Source organism: Pimephales promelas, chromosome 15 (genome assembly GCF_988280905.1).
Source record: "Pimephales promelas chromosome 15, fPimPro1.hap1.1, whole genome shotgun sequence".
NCBI classification, from domain to species: Eukaryota; Metazoa; Chordata; class Actinopteri; order Cypriniformes; family Leuciscidae; genus Pimephales; species Pimephales promelas.
Window position 1 is genome coordinate 6,244,859 of NC_142783.1, and position 21,202 is coordinate 6,266,060.

Here is a 21,202-nt window from a genome sequence, read left to right on the forward strand (position 1 = left end):
AAATGTCGTTAATGTGATTTAAACAGTTTTGTTTATCCTCATAATCCATTCGGTTGTCTTTGGAAAATGAGGAGATGTTAAATGCGCTATAAATCATTTTACAAATTATGAAAAAATCATAACTCAATAAGTTCTGGAATATTAATAAGAAACTAATCATCATCATCATCAAAAAAAAATAAAATAAAAAAACATCATTAAATGTTATTTTTCCGTTTCGTCCTTTTTTTTTTTTTTTTTTTTGATGGCTTAATCATGTCCAGTGAACGACCCTTCTCGTTAATCCCGAACCAAAATATTGACCTACATAAATTAGTCAGTACCACTTGAGGCGATTTCGTTGCCCTTTTTAAAATAAACATTTGTTTATAACAACAGATATCATCGTTATAAATTTAGGATCCAAATATCATGTTCACTTGTTAATTCGTTTATATCTGCGTTATAAGTTTCTACAATTGGAATACTTTATACATAGGTTTTGTCCATTTCCAGTTCAAGAAGGCCTATGATGTGTATAAAGCTACTCGGAGGTTCTTTGTATGTAAATAGGGTGTAAAAAGGCCCTCCCCATCTTTGTAATTAATTGACACGTTATACCACTCATCATGTGCTGAAGCACCAATGGTATAGGCTAGGATCTCCCCAAAACCCACAATTTCACATCGGCAAACACTGTCTTCATCCACTTGACTCCCAAGACCCGCCCACACGTGGCCAACCTTTTTCGATTTTAATGCTTTTTCACTGCAGGTTCATGTGTTGAGACCAACCTTATATGGACTGATCAGTCTGGTAATGGCTTATTTCCCCCTAACACCCAGCAGTAGCGCAATATCCATGAGCTAGATATACCACTTCAGTCACTTTGGCATTCTTCCTGGACTTACAGAACTGATTTCTCCGCTACTTCTCCCCCCCGAGCAACGGTTAACGACCGAGCCTCATGCGTCGACTTCAGTTTACTTCGCGCTGAAAGGGCACCGATATTCTATTTTCAATAAATCGTCTGTGTTTTTTGTGTTTTTAAACAGAGGATTGTCAAACTGGTGCAGCAACTTTACTGCATCAAATGCCCCAGACCATGTCGTTGACCAACACAAAGACGGGCTTTTCAGTAAAGGACATTTTGGACCTCCCTGATACTAACGATGAAGAAGGATCTATCACCGGGAATGAAGAAGATTCGGAGGTTTCTGAGGCGACTAAAACGCCTGGAGTGCGAGTGCAAAGTCCTTTAGAGAATGTTCCAAACCTGCCTTTAAAGAATCCATTTTATGATAATAGCGACAATCCTTACACCAGATGGCTCGCAACTACGGACAGCATCCAATACTCATGTAAGTAAAGCAGCCTCACAAGAATTCACCTGAGTTGAAACTCTCTAGATTCTAAATCAGCGTTATTTTTTATACTCATCTATTACAATTATTTGATTTAAATCATTATACAAAACCGCTGTGCTTGATAGATGCAGATTTCCACTGTTGCGCTTCTCAAAAGGCGTGAGGATCGTGGTCATACCTGCGGTTAAATTTTCTACGTTTTTTTTTTTTTTAATAAATGCAGTTGAAATTGTCTAGATAGTTTCTGGAATAGTTTATTTATTGACTCTTAGTTTTCGATTACATTTTCCACTTTGTAAACTGTTGAATAGGCTACGGCAAAGCCATCGGTTCGGTTGGGTCACAAAGCCCATTGATAATGTTGATTGAGGCTAATGTTAATTCTGTAGGCTAATATCATATTGCAATAACAAAAATAAATCTGATTGCTTAGCTGGCTGTATTTATTAGTCCGTCTGTTCTAACTAAATGTTGTCCGAGAAATGTGTTAGTTTGTAAATTTTACAAACCAAACACAATTGTCACCAAAACTTAAAAAAAAAAAAAAAAAAAAAAACACAATTTACAATGCAATGTATTTTTATTTGATGTGGCATTAAATCTGTTTTCCCCCTCTTTCTCTCTGTCTCTTTATCTCTCTCTCTCTCTCTTTTTTTTTCTTGACCAGTACACGGCCTATCTGCAAACTCTCAAGACTCGTCCGCAAAATCTCCGGAACCTTCGGCTGACGAGTCGCCGGACAACGATAAGGAAACTTCGAGCAACGGCAGCGACTCTGGTAAGAAGCGCAAAAGGAGGGTGCTCTTTTCCAAGGCACAAACTTATGAACTCGAGCGCCGGTTTAGGCAACAGAGATATCTGTCAGCCCCGGAGAGGGAGCATCTCGCCAGTTTGATCCGCCTCACTCCAACCCAAGTGAAAATCTGGTTCCAGAACCATCGATACAAAATGAAGAGAGCCCGGGCGGAGAAAGGTATGGAAGTGACCCATCTCCCTTCTCCTAGGCGGGTGGCCGTGCCTGTGTTAGTCAGAGATGGCAAACCCTGCCATACGCTAAAAGCTCAGGACTTGGCAGCTACTTTTCAGGCTGGAATTCCCTTCTCCGCATATAGCGCCCAGTCTCTCCAGCACATGCAATATAACGCGCATTACAGCGCCGCCACCACACCACAGTTCCCAGCACATCACTTGGTGCAAACGCAACAGTGGACTTGGTGAACAAACTCTGACTTGCAAATGCAGGGCTGCATTTTAAAGACCGTGGTAAGGAGCTTTCCAAACAAAAATACAAGACTTTGCAGCTTGACCCTTTCTCACCAATTTATTTTGGGGATTGACGTGTGTGCGCCATGTTTACATGTTTTCGTTAAGAAAACCGGGTCAAGCCTCTCCCCAAATTTAAGAATGTTAAAGCTCTTGTGAAATTTTGTAAAGTATGTTTGTGTGTTGTAGAAATGTTTTCCTTTTGTCCTTCGTGTTATAAGCACGTGCAAAAACCACTTTATGATTATAGAAAATTTTATTTCTTTCTTTTACAATGGACCGAATATATTTATGGCCATGAATAAACATTGGCAATCTTTAGCTTATTTCATTGGTTTGTTTTCTATGTAAATATTTTGTGATAATTGTTTGCAATATTATGTTTGACCGTTTAGCCTAAATATATCCGATATTTAGGGAAAATGGAACCTCAATTGTCGATAAACACCCATCATGTTAATTTCAGAAAGAACGCGCGCTGGCGAGGGAGGTCTACGATTCTTTTTATTAAGACTTTTAATAAAAATGATGTGGTTCAGAAATTCCGAAATGCTTTGCGTTTGGTCTCAATGATTTCGGCCTCATTTGCAAAATATGAGTCGTTCCTTCGCTATGTTCCATTTACATAAATACTTTCTTATAAGCTAACAGAACGAATAAATACAAGTAATATAATTATGCTAATTTATAAAGCCTTTATGTTTGCACAAACGTCGCTTTGGACAGCTTTGTCACTTCATCAGCAACACAATTGGCTTCAGTTTTCCGAATTTATCTGTACGAACACTTCAGCAATAAGAAGGCTAAAGTCACTTGTGAAATGGGGGTAAAAATCCACTCACTTAATATAAGAGGGCTTCTTCAGCTAAGCAGCTTTTCATTCAAACGCTCTCTTCCTTTTCAGGCTCCGCGGCTGTCATTTCGGGTGTTAAAGCGGCACATTTAAGAGAGAAAACACGCGTGACAAAGTTTTGCTACCGTAATATTCCGTGATTTTAGAGGTTAGAGTTATATTTGTCCGTTGTTAAGGGTTGTCACAGTGTGTATCAAAAAATTACTATAAACACCGCGGCCGTGCAGGTCAGAACATTTTTTTTAACAATTATGTCAACCAAGGAAAGTGTCAAAATTAGTCTAGGGATTTGGGGTAACACTTTATTTTCAGGTGTCTATGTTACAGTGTAATTATAGCCTGCATTTAAATGCCGAGAAATAATGACTTGCATAGCCTATACTTGTTATAGGGTTAGGGTTTGTAGAACGGGTTGGTTTAGGGTTAGTTGCATGTATTTAAGCATAATTCATAATAAGCATAAATAAAATTACTACAGTAAATGTAACATGTGTAACGGACACTGTAAAATAAAGTTTTACCGGATTTTGTGTGTTTTCAAACGGGAAGTCGACAACAGCTCTCTTTTTGGTTCCTTTCCCAATGAGGATTATCTTATATATCAATGTCTTGAGTAAATACCACGGTTCAGTGCAAAATCCGAAATGGTTTGTTTTTCAAATATGATATGAGGGCAAGCCTGGACTTCATTAAACAAGCGGCTTTGCTAATTATTTACAGAATTAAGCGACTCGATCTTTTCCCCGTGTGCTTTAGCCTATTCTACGCTAGATTTAATTCAACCAAGAACAACTTCAAGACATTTGTATTGATTTATTTTGTTTATTCGATATAATTATATGTCTAATATTTTGACAGTTATTGCAATCCCGTTACTGTTCAGTACCCAATTAAGGAGAAGGCGGCGTGAAAATGGCAGAATTGTAGCCTACTTGCACCTGTTGTTGACTATAAGACCTCATTTGTGGTGTTATAGCTTCTAGACGTTTCCTGTGTGCTATTTCAAAGGAACGCATAAAATTTCTATCGGAAAACGTTTTTAAAACTTTTGCCACTTTCTTTCCAAATATCTTTCAGTATGAGATTGTGTTGCTCAGAAAAAAGGGGAGGGGGGGGGTATTTTTTTAGCATAGTTTTATTTTACTTTTTATTTAAGCAAAACTATGCTAAAACACTGGCGTTGGACTGATGGTCAACAATGTGGCGAAGCACTTTTGAGCAGTCTATATTTGCACAATATACAGTACATGGCACAAAAACTAACAAAGCGTAGGGTCGGTTGTTGTGAATGTTAGAGGCGTGCATATTAACAGGGGGAGTGTATCTCCGGGCGGAGAAAGGGAGAAAGACAGTCCGGGTTTCTTGGTGCTATTCAGGTCCTTTATCTGGACCAGTGCATCCCTGAGTAAGGGAGATATATCCTATCCTATTTTTTTTTTTTTTTTTTTTTTTGTGGCGCCTGTCAGTTGGTGCCATTGTGGTGCTTGTTGTACACGTTCTGCTCCATATGGACAGCTGGGCCCGCAAGAGGAGAAAGGAATCCCTCACAAAACCCAAATTGTGTCCCGCTTTCAAACGCAGCATTGTTGTCTCTCAAAGAAAAACGAATTAAAAATTCGTGCTATATCTATTCTGGAAAAGAAGGCAAACCCATTCACAGATAACAGGGAGTCCTTCTTCCTTGATATAGCAGTGCTAACAACAGTTCTCTCATTCCTTTAACCCTCTCATACACTCCCCCTTTTCTTGACGTTGAAAGGGAATGATTATTGTCTGTTCTGCAAAGTCTGTAGCGTTAGAACTTCTATTTAATAGATACTTTCTTATTTCCTGTCCTGCATACGTGAAAGGCTATGTGTTGATCTTTTTTATTATGCGAATAGAGTGCGAATAAATGTCAAATTATTGAATAAATGCTAAGCAAAACATGCATTTAAGAATGCGAACTTGTATTTAACCTAGACTATCTATCTATCTATCTATCTATCTATCTATCTATCTATCTATCTATCTATCTATCTCTCTCTCTCTCTCTCTCTCTCTCTCTCTCTCTCTCTCTCTCTCTCTCTCTCTCTCTCTCTCTCTATCTATCTATCTATCTATCTATCTATCTATCTATCTATCTATCTATCTATCTCAAAATGGGCGACAAACTTGCAAAATATTTGTAGGCTATAGCCTAGCTTATATAGCCTAATAATAACCCTAAGTTTGCATTTCGAAATTGGGTCACTTTTATTTTACTAAAATGAGACTGGATGAAAAGTGAACGTACTAATATTCCACGTATGGCAAAAATCCAAGCAATCAAAGACCGATTTCATGAAATTTCCTGAGGACACGACATCTGCCGTAGCTGAAAAGAAAACTCGAATGTGTTAAAAAAAATATATATATATATTGAAGTGTTGTAGGATATTATCTGGAATTATTCTCGGTTACTGAGCATCTCAGCGATATAGGCTAAAAAGTAAGCGAGTCACAAACCCTCATTAAACGATTTTGAATATGCAGAAGTTAACGCGTGGATAATAACCCTTTCACGCCTCCAAATGGGATATTTCAGGAAGTGTGCACTTGGATGTCCATGGATCCAGATAACTGTTACCATTTTTTGAACTTCAACATGAATCATTTCGTATCATCCATATCTCCAAATGAGGGTTCTCAACGCCTTAATAAGCAGGACTAACATTTGAAGGAAGTAATTTGGTATTTTATTGCCAATAAAATATAAAGATTAGATCCCCCACCATCTCGAACGTGTTCCAAAAAGAGTGCATTTTCAGTGACATGGACTACATCACCATTAAATATACCACAAGATGGCGACAGAGCCCGCTAAAAGGAACATTAACGCCGCTCACTCCTTTCGGGTAGTTTAAGGTTCATTTTAGGCTGCAAATATCGATGGCAATTATCGGCATCAACACAATATGAAATAATAATAATAATAATTATAAAAATAACAGAACACCCTACATTGTAGGTAGTTAACCAATTGTTTAAGTTTGGTAAATAATAGCTACAGGTAAAACTGAATCCCGTGTTTAAGCGAGGTGTTTGGATGCTATGATCGCTCTTGTGGGTTCATGAGATGATCCGCAGAGAGGCGCAATTGGTCCACAAATAATGTTTAGCCTAGCATCACTCTCAGGATAATGCGGCACACATATTAGGGACCTTGTTTTTATTTAGTCAGCAAATGTTCTTTGGACATTTCAACTGATAAATTAAGTCAATTTTAACATACAAACTGCTGATTATGTTATTACTTCCACTCTTACTTCCTAGTTTCCATACTTGAATAATGATAATAATAATAATAATAATAGCTAATAAAAGCTGGATATCAAAACATTCTATGAAAACTTTTAGTAATGGCAAACTTGAAATGCATAATTAAAACGCATAATTGACAAACTATAGCCTAGAAATTGAGTAGCTTCAGATCAGGAGTTTTGAGTTTGGAGATTTATGCCTCTTGTCATTAACAGTTGCTTTCTTTTTCGGATGGACACAGTATCATGTTACAAAAACATTTCTACAAAGCATTTTTTTTTTAAGTTTCTTTTTCCCACTTCACTACTGTATCCATAAAAAGGCACAGATTATTATTTTCTTTAATAAAAAAAATCCAGTCAAGCTAGTTCATTGCCATGCTTAAAGGGACTTAATTTAAATTTTAATACTGTTAGAAAACTAGCAGCATAACCTCGATGCATAATACAGGTTTTCAGTGGATTTCAGACAGAATACACTTTTAAAAAAATCAAAGAATGTAGTCAATCCTGCCATTTGTATTTAAATGAAATTTAAATGTTAAATGAACAGCTTACTGGAAGTAGTTTTTTTTTTTTTTATTCTTTAATGTCATATGATAGAAATCAGACTGTAGGAAAATTAAGTAGCCTATATAGCAAACAAATACATAAATCTCTTTCAAATGGTTTACATTATTGCCTGATAGCTAAAACATCAAAAGTCAATGCATCCAGAGAATTAGTTCTAAAACCTTTCATTATGTGTGCATGAGTGCATTAGTTCAAAACATTTCATAATTATCGAACTATATTATGTCAACATAAATGCGTGTTTTCACATATATCAAAATGTAGCAAAAAAAAAAAAAAAACGGTAAACTTTTTCATCCAGAGAAAGTTAACATGTTGAATGAGCTTGACCTTAACAACAAATACAAAAACCCTCATTCCACAGTCTTGAAAGTAATATAAGTTAACAAAGATTCGGTGGCTGACCTTCCTCTGGGAGAAGGTCACAGAAATATAAAAAGGCTGAATTGAAGCATTCAAGTTTTTCAAGAGTCTTCTGAACCAAATGTATCTCTCTTCAGAAACCCACATAAGGATGCATTTCAAGGTGAGATATATAAGTTAAAAGTTAATATACAATTTTTTTGTTACAACATGATAACAGATAACATGATGACCGTGGTACACATGCCTTAAAAAGTGCAACAGTTAATGAATTGTATGAAGTAATTGATATGTTATCTTGTTTAGAAGAGAGATTATGGGCAGATTGCATCATTATGTTGTTGTTTTACAAAGCTGTTTTAGAAAGTATTGTTTGGGAACCTACCAGTACAGCTTAAATCGAAACTGGTGCACCTGGTATTGACATGATTGAAGATTTCTGGGCAAAAAGAACATCTTAATCTTCAAGATTTATACGAGAAATGCATTCTCAATCAGGAACAGAAGATTGTAGGAGATCAAACTCACTTCTTGTATCCAGTTTGTACTCCTTCCCTCTGGTCGAAATGTGAAAATCAAACAGATACAATAATTAATTACCAGTATCTGTGCGAATGTTGATTAACTGTTTATCTTGATAATATTTTTTATTATTATTTTGATTATTACTATTGCTATTAGTATTTGTATTAATAGTGTACGTACCTCTTCCCCTTGTATTCTCTACAATTATTATCTATTCTTTCCAAAAAAATTGTTAAGATGTGTGACCAGATAAGCCTTCTGGCCTATAACCTTTAAACAAGTCTTGCTTCGTTATGATAGCTTGAATATACTGAGAAGCCCAACTCTAATGCAAATCTCCATCAATTATGTTCAATTTACTTGTACATCATTTGTATAAAAATACATATTGTTTCAATTGTTTCAAAGAGAAAATTGCCTGAAAACAGCATGACAAAGAACAACTCTAAAGAAGAACCCTTGAGGGGAACCGAAACACCAGGGGGAGTCCATCCTCCGTGGCTGAGTGTGCACAACAAACCAAAGATGAATAAGCAGTGGAATTTTCATAATAATAATAATATTAATAATGTTTAATAGGGCATACTCTAGCTTTTACAAGTGAGAATAGTAGTATGTTTCATAAGTTTCTAAAGAGGAAAGAATATGGTTAACAATTATGGACTAGATGAGACTTGAAACAATGAAAGAATTTGTATTGCATTATTATGATAATTACGGTTGGGTAAATGACCAATTCTTCTTCTGACCATGGTAACTCAGGTTATTTAATCATTAAGTCTTTGCAAAAGGACAAATAAATGGATAGGTTTTGTAAAAACAAAACTGATTGTTTTTAAATGGCCTTTTTAGCAGCCGGTCAAATTGATAAGATAATTTCAGATGATCTGAATTGCAATTACACAATTGTAATATATCATCAATAAATTACAATATGCAAGACTTCTATTGAGTCTTGTAACACAAGTTTAATTGAATTGTTTGAATTGTATTGTGTACGTAACTTGTACATATAATATGAGAGTGATTACTTTATGAATTTGTAGGAGCATTTGATAAATTTGGGTGAGCAGATTGTGTCAGAATGAGACTTTCAAGACTTTAACAGAAAATTAACTAAGTTGTAAAATACTATCATGAAACTGTGCTGGCTGAATTCCCTACCCTGGAATGGATGTTTTCTTATAGACATTCATAGCCTAAAGTGCATATTTCAGGTTGATGCCATGCTGCAAAAAAAAACACCAACCAAGCGAACAAAACAAATTGAAACAAAATGTTACATGTCCTTGATACAAATTTTTTAAATATTTTGATTTCATGAACATTAATTAGCTTATGTAGGTGGATTGAAGGCAAGTGCAGGCGTTCAAATCTTTACTACGGTGGCCGAGAAAGCTAAACTGCTGCAACTGAAGAAAACACATGCAAATAATACCCTAATAAAAAAACACCAGCAAATTAAAGCTGCAAGCAGCGATGGGCGGGCCCTCGCACCTGTAGCACGTCGGGGTCTGAGGCGGCCGCGTTTCATTTTCTGCAGCTCAGCCAGTGCGGCTGTGCATTTGCCACACTGCTTCGTTAAAGGCCACTTCCTGTTGCCAGCAGGTGGCGCTATGACTGTGGGTGAATGTCGGCATGTAGATTTGATCAGGGCGGGACTCTTGTCAAATGTGTTAAATTTCGTGCAGATCTGGGCATTTACAGCCAAGTTACTACAACTTCCTGTTTCATGGCGAATCATCGACGCCACGGACACGCCCATCGACGAAAACGCGCAGATAGCACAACTTTTCATCGTCAATGCCTTTAGAAGGCACAGCAGAAATTTGAAGGCGATCCGACAAAAGCCCTAGGAGGAGTTAGTTAAAGTACGTAATGAGTAAATCATCCAAAAATGGCGGTAAAATTAGAAATGGCTGACTTCCTGTTGAGTTTAGGGCATCGCTCCAAGAGACTTTTCTGTGCGTCTGGACATGGTAGATGTACCACAGAAATTTCGTACATGTCGGTCAAACATGCGACGGGGGCTGCTTCGTTAAATGTCACTTCCTCTTGCCACTAGGTGGCGCTATGAATGTGGGTGAATGTCGGCATGTAGATTTGTTCAGGGCGGGACTCTTGTCAAATGTGTAAAATTTCGTGTAGATCTGGGCATTTACAGCCAAGTTACTACAACTTCCTGTTTCATGGCGAATCATCGACGCCACGGACACGCCCATCGACGAAAACGCGCAGATAGCACAACTTTACATCGTCAATGCCTTTAGAAGGTACAGCAGAAATTTGAAGTTGATCCGACTAAATCCCTAGGAGGAGTTCGTTAAAGTACGGAGTGTGTAAATCGTCCCAAATCGGTCGCCGAATTCAAAATGGCGGACTTCCTGTCGAGTTTAGGGTATGGGTTCTTGAGGCTTTTTTGTGCGTCTGGTCATGGTAGATGTACCACAGAAATTTCGTACATGTCGGTCAAACAAGCGGCGGGGGCTGCTTCGTTAAAGGTCACTTCCTGTTGCCAGCAGGTGGCGCTATGACTGTGGGTGAATGTCGGCATGTAGATTTGTTCAGGGCGTGACTCTTGTCAAATGTGTAAAATTTCGTGCAGATCTGGGCATTTACAGCCAAGTTACTACAACTTCCTGTTTCATGGCGAATCTTCGACGCCACGGACACGCCCATCGACGAAAACGCGCAGATAGCACAACTTTACATCGTCAATGCCTTTAGAAGGCACAGCAGAAATTTTAAGTCGATCCGACTAAATCCCTAGGAGGAGTTTGTTAAAGTACGGAGTCTGTAAATCGTCCAAAAATGGCCGCCAAATTGAAAATGGCGGACCTCCTGTCGAGTTTAGGGTATGGGTTCTTGAGGTTTTTTTGTGCGTCTTGATATGATACACGTCCCCACCAAATTTCGTGCATGTAGGTTGAACGTGGACGAGGGGCTAATTTTTTCCAATTTTCTAGGTGGCGCTAGCGTGCCATTTTGCCCCGCCCATCTGCGAAACCCACAAAATACGAAATTTTTCACCAGTCCTGACATGCGTGCAAAATTTGGTGAGTTTTTAAAGCATTTTGCGGCCCCGAAAATGGCACTTACTTTGCAGAAAAAAAAAAAAAAGAAAAGAAAAAAAAAAATCTTAACAGTTTCAATAGGGTCCTCGCACTGTTAGTGCTCGGGCCCTAATTAAGAAAACATCACTATCAGTTTGACACAAATGTGCAGCAAATACTCAAAAGGTAGCCGAATACAGAAATGTGGAGCAAATACTCACAACAAGTGCGTTTCCCGTACAGTGATGCAACTCGCTGCTTAAAGGAGAACTCCTGTGCAAAATGAACCTTTAATCTAACAACACATTGGTACCGTGTCGACTGTTCTCTGGGATTTGTTTTCATGATAATCGAATGTAAACAGTTTTATCTCTAAAAACTGTTTAGCTCATAAGGCTAGTGTATAGGACATAGAATAAACAAAAACAAAAAATAAGTAGATAATACCACTTACAAGGCTCAAAATAGCCCCACACTAACACACGGTAGCATAATGAGGGTCTCTACATGCAAACCATGCAAACCGAAGCATTGAAACTTTGAAAGTGTACAGAAAGTTTAATAAGAAGGTACTTTATAAAGACAATACACATTGCAAATACAGGATCCATCTTGGAAAACAGTCTCGACCAGTCAAACCACAACGTTTTCAAACTAAAAGACGTAAATTACATCTGTATGAATTTGCTTAAAGCTGCAGCCGGTAGCTTTTTTGGGGTTAAAGGGTTAGTTCACCAAAAAATGAAAATTCTGTCAGTATTTACTCACCCTCATGTTGTTCCAACATTTTCCCTTCGTTCATCTTCAGAACACAAATTAAGATATTTTTGATGAAATCTGAGAGCTGGGTCACTCCTGCATACTAGTCCATAGGCTTCTTGAGGAATTGAAACTTGCTGGCCTCGAAAAGTTATTAAAGACATCGTTAAAATAGTCCAAGTGACTTCAGTGGCTCAATCTTAACTTTATCAAGCGACGAGAATAATTGAAGAGTTCAGATGCAAAAGCCTCTAAGTGCCATTTGAAATTTTCTTCTAAAATGATCATTTTTATCAAGCTTGTAAATTTAAGTTCAGTAATTTCACTTAAATGGCACTGAAGATTACCTATTAATTGTCATTTAAATGAAATTACTGAACTTAAATATACAAGCTTGATAAAAATTGTCATTTTAGAAGAAAATTTCAAATGGCATTTAGAGGCTTTTGCATCTGAACTCTTCAATTTTTGTGCGGAAAAACAAACAAAAATAACGACTTTATTTCAACTATTCACTTCCTTCTCTATGGATCTCTAGTCAGTTAACGTAGTGTGATAGCGTAGAGCTACGTCACACATAGGCTCACTATTGGCCGATGCTGGTCATGTGTGTGACGTACAATAACAGAAGCTTACGCTATTAAACTAGTAACTCGAGGCAGAGAGAGAAGTAAATGAATAGTTGAAATAAAGTTGTTATTAGGGCCCAAGCCCTGAAAGGGCGAAGGCCCTATTGTTTTCCTTGGGATTATTTTTCTTTACTATTATTATTATAATTAGGGCCCAAGCCCTGAAAGGGCGAAGGCCCTATTGTTTTCCTAAGGATTATTAGGGCCCAAGCCCTGAAAGGGCGAAGGCCCTATTGTTAGGGCCCAAGCCCTGAAAGGGCGAAGGCCCTATTGTTTTCCTTAGGATTATTATTATTATTATTATTATTATTATTTATACGACTATTCGGGCACTTTTGGGGCCCTTAACATGCTCAAAAACTCTTGAAACTTAGCACACGGGTCAGAACCCGCGGCCATCAGGGCCGGGCTGAAGATGGTACCCGGGCGTGGCAGGGGGGCTAGACAGCGCCCCCTGGAACGGGGTCCGAAAACTTGGTCCATAAATCAAACACGCTTGCATGTAATAATATGAAACTCGGTGCACATATAGATCTCATCGTTCATATATACCTCAAACTATTACTTTTTACCCCAGCCCAACAGGAAGTCGGTTATTTAGGGTTGTTCATAAAACACTCGCAATGGAATTTGAAGTACTACTCCTAGAGAATTCAAACTCACGGCACGAAACTCGGTCAGCATGAAGTCAAGGCATTGACGATGAAAGTTTGCGAGGGGATTTTTGATATCTCGAACGGTTTGGCCATGGCGAGGAAACGAAATTATGGCGAGAAACGTGAAACAGGAAGTGTGTTATAACTTCAGCATACATTAACTGATCTTGATGAAACTTCAGCAGTATGTTCGCTGTAAGAGGACGATCACATGGATGTGACTATTGTGAGTCAGAGTTATAGCGCCACCAACTGGCAGCAGGAAGTGTGTCACTTTCAAAATGCTTTGAACTCACCCTTTTATTTTTACCCGATGTGCTTCAAACTTAATCTGTATAATGTAAATACATAGCAGATGAAGACCTGTGAATGGATTCTTGATATCTTTGATACTGTTGCCGTGGCAACGCATCAAACTTTAAAATTCTTTTTTTTTATGATTTTGAGACTCTTAGCGGCTTTTGGGGCCCTTAACGGGTTTGAAAACTCTTGAAACTTTGCACACAGGTCAGATCCCACAGCCATCAGAGCCGGGCTGAAGATGGTACCTGGGTGTGGCAGGGGGGCTAGACAGCGCCCCCTGGAACGGGGTCCGAACACTTGGTCCATAAATCAAACACGCTTGCATGTAATAATATGAAACTCGGTACACATGTTGATCTCATCGTTTCATCTATACCTCACGCTCTTACTTTTTACCCCAGCCAAACAGGAAGTCGGCTATTGAGGTTTGTTTGTAAAACGCTCGCAATGGAATGTGCAATACTCCTCCTAGAAAATTCAAACACACGGCACGAAACTCGGTCAGCATGAAGTCAAGGCATTGAGGATGAAAGTTTGCGAGGGGATTTTTGATATCTCGAACGGTTTGGCCGTGGCGAGGAAACAAAATTATGGCGAGAAACGTGAAACAGGAAGTGTGTTATAACTTCAGCATACATTAACTGATCTTGATGAAACTTCAGCAGTGTGTTCACTGTAAGAGGCTGATTACATGGATGTGACTATTGTGAGTCAAAGTTATAGCGCCACCAACTGGCAGCAGGAAGTGTGTCACTTTCAAAATGCTTTGATATCACCCTCTTATTTTTAACCGATTTGCTTCAAACTTCATCTGTATAATGTAAAAATACAGCAGATGTAGACCTGTGAATGGATTCTTGATATCTTTGATACTGTTGCTGTGGCAACAAATCAAACTTTAACATTCTTTTTTGATACTTTTGGGACTCTTAGCATGCTTGAAATTGCTTGAAACAGATAGATACAGATAGCTCGACAGATACATCACATTTATTAGCCAGTAGGCATGTGCAACTTTGGCAAAAGATTAAAGTAATGTCAAAAAAGTAAACAGTAAACACTAAAAGCCTCATATCTTCTAAAAATGTAATTATACATCATTTGTTTCTAAATTAAATTATACAAATATTATAATTAAACCAGTTTTTCCCCTTTTTCATTTAAGAATTATGTTTACGTTCAAAAACAGCCAGAATGGTTTTAAAATTCAGAAGAAGAAAAAATAATCTGAGTCATACGTAGTGCTATACTGCCCTCTTGTGTTCAATATCAGGTAGGCCTATTGTGTATATTCCCACCGGTTAATCAACGTGTGACTCCGCTGGGACTCGGGAACTTTTAAATCGCTTACTTAAAACCGAAAGTCAAAATACAGATATCCGCACAAGACATTAATGTTGTGGAGTAGAGCAAGCATTTTAAATAAATTCCTATTAAGTAGGATTGAACTAAACAGAATGAACGTTCACTCTGTTCTGCTGGTTCCTCGCTGTTGGCGCGCACAGTTATGAATGCTTGTGCAGCCATGAGTTTTAGTTTAATTTTAAAATTAGCGCAATTTCGGGATTTGTATTATTTGAATTTATTTTTAAAAAACACAATGTTGAGTTTTATTGTAACACTGTTTAATCGCGCCCACGGTTATATTTTGTATATTATATATAATTATAATGTATTTCTGTATAAAATAATACTACAATAAAAAACACATTTGTGACCGACCTGATCCAGCAAAATTAGTCACAGTGACCCAAATTTAAAAATTGAGATTTTGATATTAATGGAAAGAGGACACTGTAAGCTTTCAAATGATACCTTGGTCATACCTTGAATGGTTGTAACGATATACAGATTTGAATTCTGGTCGTCTGCCCTTTTTTTTCCAATTGAAAACCTAAGAAAATCGCTTTTAAAGTTTTTTTGCCCGTTTTTTTTTTTTTTTTTTTTTGATATCTTTCAAAATCCATAGCATTTTAAGGGATAAACTATTTATTTTATATAGCTTAATTTGACCAAATAGATTAACATATATAAATGCAATTTAACGAGGCTGAAACTCAACTTATTTTTAATTTTTTTGAAATAAATAATTAAAAAGTCACTTTTACAAAAATGTTCTAAAATCAGAAAGATTAAAGAGGAGTCAGAGAGAAATTCAGTTTTCATACGGATTAGCCCACATAAGCAGAGAGCAGTCTGTTTTCTTTCATTTTGAATGGTTGTGTTTAAAAGTAGACATTTCAATATATATGTCTGTGAGGATACCTTAAACGCTGACTTTCGGTTCATGAGACAAGCTTCAGTTCACGTGCCGCGCGTCTCCGCGTCGTGATTAGGCCTAGCCTATTGTCTGCAATTTATTTCTTATTATTAAATCCTAGTAATTGGTTGATGAAACATTGATTTAAATTAAGATAATTATTTTAAAACGAAATTTACTTTAAAGAAAGGCTTTGTGCTTGCATGTTTAAGCTATGTGAAAGTTTTAGTGCTGCTTCCAGAGAACGGTCACGTTCGGATTGTTTTTCCTCATAAATGCGAACACGGAAAATAAAATAAAGATTTTATGTTCTGGAGAGAGTCAACCCTTCTTCATCGGGTGAGTATTACTTTTGGTTTGTGCACTGTGGTTCACATAGGCCAATTTATTAAAATATTTAATTATCTGGGAATTGGATCTCCTCCATAATGCTGAAATTGCCCAATTTAAAAAAAAAATTAGTAATAATTTAAGTTTTGTGGTGTAAGTCTACGTATTTTATAATGTTAACTTCAAATAATACTAATAGCCTAGTAATTTAAAGATGTTGTAGCTAGCATTGGGTCTGGACGTGAAGGATAACTTCGGGAGTTGAAGGGACGTGTCGGTGTCGTGATTCTGTCTTCTCACACCGCGACACAGGTTCGTGGATCTGAGTGTCGCGATCGTTACAGCCTTACATAGGCTATATTCTTCTTGCAGATAAATATACTCACGCAGTTTAGGTTAGAAGCCTCCAGTGAGTTCAACGTTTCAGGGGATACCCGGGAAATGCTCAGAGGTGACGAGGGGAGTTGAGAAGAGCAATGTTTATTTCAGCGAATTTAAAGCTTTGACAACTTTAATCGTTATTTAAATACCTTTACTCAATTATCTCGACTACGAAACCCTGTGAGATTATTTTTGAATGTCTGTTCTTTGAAATTAGCAAAAAAAAAATTTTTTTTTTGTTTTTTGTTTTTTTGTTATTTCATGGTTTTTCCACATAATCGGCCCATATCTTAAAATGGAAGGTTGCAACTTCCGACTCATTTCGCCAGAGCGGGTCACATTTGATTTTTATTTTTTAAACAATGTAATGTGTAACCTAAAAATAAACAGATTATTTGATAAATGGTATATTTAAATCTGCATATTGTAGCCTAATATCTGCAGGGCAGCCTAGTAAATGTATGCTTCATTTTTCATTAGTAAATTTGATCAATAAATTCAATAATTTAGAATAATAAGACACTATAGGGCTGTTACCCTAGGTAAGGCTGATCAAATTAAATCGGTTACACAATAATGTTACGAGATTGGTTTAACAGGAGTCAATTAAAAATCGCTGTAAAGAACGATACTTTTAAACATAACCCTAAATCACCATAAGGTGTCGCCAGATGACCGTCTTAATGAACGAGTCATGGATTCAAAATGCTGAATCATTCAGTAATGAGAAAACACATTGCTTTGAGATGCGCGATGGGTCGCTGTGATCTTTGTTTAACTATTTTCTCTGCTGAAACAGAAAAAAGTCAATATTGCATCTAAAAAGTCAATATTGCATATAAAATGTAAGTGACTTGACTTGTGTGTGTGACTATGTTTGTTGTAGTGATAAGAGTTGCACCCTTGTTAAAGTTTAAGGCCTTGTGTTTTTGGATATATATCTTTCTTTCTTTTTTTTTTCTTTTTTTTACAAAATATGCATATAACCCATATATTTTAGATTTATTATTTGCTTTAAATTAAATTAAGATTGTATTTTTGGTAATTGAACCTGAATGAATTTAAAAATGAATGTGCTATATTTCAGATCATATATTTGTTTTTCTTAAAATTTGAACTAACTTTATTCTCAGCTGAATTATAAATATTTTATTTCTGTATGAATTAAAAACACATTTGATTTTTCTTTATTAATCAATGTAGAATGTGTAACTGAAATATAAACAGATTAGGGCTCTGTTCGAGGACAAGTAACTAAAACCAATGCGACATGATGAATGTTTGTTTCCCAAACCATCTCAGAGTAACAGCTTACTTTTCTTTCTTACTATATTCTTTCTTACTATAAACTGTGCTGTAGAGCTTGCATCAGTCAAAGCAGGGTTACATTTTGCATGTCGTGCACAATAAACCTAAAGGCACCAGGGTGGCGGTGCCACCGGCTTCATATGTATATATACAGTATATATACAGTATATATATATATATATATATATAGCTGTGATCCGCGATGAAGGGCCAAAGCCAGTGGCATGGCCACCCTGGTGCTTTTAGGTAACTAAGGAACCGGGGTTGCGGTGCCACCGGCTTGGGCCCTTCATCGCTGCTCGCAGCTATATTTTTTGTTGGTTTTTGTGCACAAAAAGTGTTCTCGTCGTTTGATAAATTTAAGATTTAGCCACTGAAGTCACTTGGACAATTTTAACAATGTCTTTAATAAACTTTCGAGGCCAGCAATTGCAATTCCTCAAGAAGCCTATGGACTAGTATGCAGGAGTGATCCAGCTCTCAGATTTAATCAAAAATATCTTAATTTGTGTTCCGAAGATGAACGAAGGTCTTACAGGGTTGGAAAAACATGAGGGTGAGTAAATACTGACAGAATTTTCATTTTTGGGTGAACTAATCCTTTAAAGATTATCCAAAATACCTCTTTAAGAAAAAAAAAATACCAGCCAGTGTTCAAAGCTTGCCATAGCTCGATTCAAAACGCTAAGCTTGTAATAATGTTTTTAATTCCAGTGGTACTGGTAGATTTCCAGGGGAGATTCTTTGTGTCATTACGTCACATCAGTAAAGAAAAGTCGTTCAAACGACAATCACCAGTGACAAATGGAGACTCACCCGTTGTAAAACGCAAAAGACTTCGTTCGGACTTTGGAGTGGCTACAGAAATAAAGAAACTGCAACTGTACCCGTGCGAAAACAAGGATACAGATCGGAAGGACAATACATGTAGTCACGCAATGCTGACGTTGTTAACATTAACAATTTGAGAACAAAGTATAATTTGCACGGTTTTGCATGATATGATAAGCGATTTTTAGATTTAATCAGCGCGATTTACTGCAATGTCAGAACCAGGACAAAAGTGGATGTTACTTACTTGTTCAGATGACATTTTCTGGTGAAAATTATTATGTTGCTCATACTTCCAAAAAGAATAATCTGTGATTCCGAATGACAGTATCCACACAGGCGCGGTGACTGACAGCTGCACACTCTCCTCAAACATTGTGTTCAGCCACGCTGTGCGGTGTCAAAGTACAACTCACAAAGTTGATAATTCCACGAATAACTGCAATTGCAGATTTCGAACAGAGATGGCGACAAAGAGGAAAAACTGAGGACTGTAGCTTTAAAATAAGGATTAATTAAGATCCATTGTTATGCAAATAAGAGACTATGCTTCTAACCACAGGTTGAGAGCTATCATTCCAATCACACAAATTTGCAATGCTGTTTGCTAGTTTGTGTTGTAAATATGTTTTTGGGAAACACTGATTTGTTGAACTATGTTGATAACGACGGAACTTGCAGCCATAGTTGGCTAAGGGTACTTTTGGGAAATGCATCCCTGAAGTTGCGTTTTCCAGAAAACATCGTTAGCAAACTATGGGCGCAAGTTCCGCCATTATCGGCATACTTCAATGACTCAGTGTTTTCCGAAACCAGAGTTTCAACAAACATTCGCAAAAAACATTGCAAAGTTGTGTGGTTGAAACGGCAGCTCTCGACCTGTGGTTAGAAGCATAGTTTCTTGTTTGCATGACATGTGGACTTAATAAATCCTTATCTTGAGCAAAATAAGCAAGTTGACATTCAATGAAATCTATATATTTTATTTCAAATATATACAAATGCCATCTAGTTTGTCAAGAGATTTAAAGCACAGTTTTTGAAGAGTGTGCATGTGTGTAGGTACTCTAGTATGTAAGGTCAAGCCTGTGACTGAATCTGTAAATTAACAACAGATTTGTGACTGTGATTTCGGGAAACAGTCGTGACTAGCTATTTGATTTGTACTATGATGCATCATACTATTATTCTGACGTCTATGGCAAGCCGTTTTAACTTGTCAGTTTAGCTGTTCCCTGCCGGTTCGAATTACTGTTCAACCAGTTCCAGAGGCCAGTCTTGAGAGACTGGTCCCCTTTGTAGATTTTATGGCAGCGTGGAAGCCGCTGCCAAATATATCTCGTTGGAGCCTGCTCACTATAGAAAAGAGTTACAGAATTCAGTTCGGTTCTCATACACACATATTTCTAGGGGTCCTACCTACGTGGTGGACCCTGAGCAGGCTCTGGTTATGTTATTATTTGAGATTAACAAACTCCTTGTACAGTATAGAGTGTCGTTTCCTGTGCTCCCCCTCAGAAAGATTGGGCACCGGGATGGCATTCCCAACAGAAGCCTTTGAAGCAGAAGATGGATCTGAGGACCATTGTTTTGACGCCACCGGTGTCAGGAACCATTGTCCTGACGCCAATTGTGTCAGACATCTGAGGGTAGCCCTGACCGGTGTGGAAAAGTGTACACCTCAGTATAGGGTGCCTATATAACCCGCACCCTGAGGGGGGTTCAAAAACAGTCAGTTTGGTTGATTCCTGCAAGTATGCTTCAGGTCACCAAAGTGACTGTTTCAATTACATCAGAGGCCAGTCTTGAGAGACAGTACCCTTATTAGATTATCTAACAGAATGGACAGGCTTTTGTAAAGGAGCAAGAAGTGGCTGAGAAAGCTATAGAACAGGTGTATTCACCCAAAAGAGAATCAGATTTTTACAGCCAATACTTCATTGTTCTGAAAAAGGATGGGAGGTTGTCTTTTATTAGAACTACTTAGACGACTGGCTGATTCTGCGGAATCATAGCAGTTAGCGGTTTGGCATCGAGATATTGTTCCCGCTCACATGAAGAAATTGAGGTTGAGACTCAATGCCAAGAAGAGTGTGCTTTCTCCATTATAGAGAACCACTTTCCTTGGTGTGGTGCGGGATTCAATCACAATGCGAGCCATCCTATCTCCCGCTTGTGTAGCTGCTATCCTCACAGCCACGAAAGAGCTAAAGCTAGGCCAGTCACGAACTGTGAAACCGTTTGAGAGACTGTCAATCATCAAGTCCTAGAGGTTTGATGGTTGCTGCTCTTTCTGGGGGATCTAAGGAGGCGAGGGCTCCTTAGATCTGCACAACTCCTGTAACTCAGTGATCAGTTTCTTGGCTTCCTCGACTGATGGGACGCTGACTATCCCGTCATCAACATAAAAGTTCTTCTCCACAAATGTTGATGCCAATGGAGAGGTAGCTTTGTGTTGCCGTGCCAGATGTTTCAAGCCAAAATTGGC

General features: G+C 37.7%; 1 protein-coding gene across 1 annotated transcript; it reads left to right on the top strand.

The window, feature by feature from the left end:
* The first annotated feature begins 1,035 nt into the window (after window positions 1-1,035).
* Window positions 1,036-2,622, top strand: nkx2.2a (NK2 homeobox 2a). Its single transcript, XM_039651058.2, has 2 exons — window positions 1,036-1,340; window positions 2,014-2,622. The coding sequence occupies exons 1-2, from the start codon at window positions 1,073-1,075 to the stop codon at window positions 2,562-2,564; spliced, it is 819 nt and encodes a 272-aa protein (XP_039506992.1). The 5' UTR covers window positions 1,036-1,072; the 3' UTR covers window positions 2,565-2,622.
* Window positions 2,623-21,202: the final 18,580 nt, after the last annotated feature.

Bases quoted from the DNA above. Each gene is read 5' to 3' on its own strand.
- nkx2.2a (XM_039651058.2), top strand. From the start codon at position 1,073: ATGCCCCAGACCATGTCGTTGACCAACACAAAGACGGGCTTTTCAGTA. The intron at 1,341-2,013 runs GTAAGTAAAGCA...TTTCTTGACCAG, and splicing joins GGACAGCATCCAATACTCAT to TACACGGCCTATCTGCAAAC.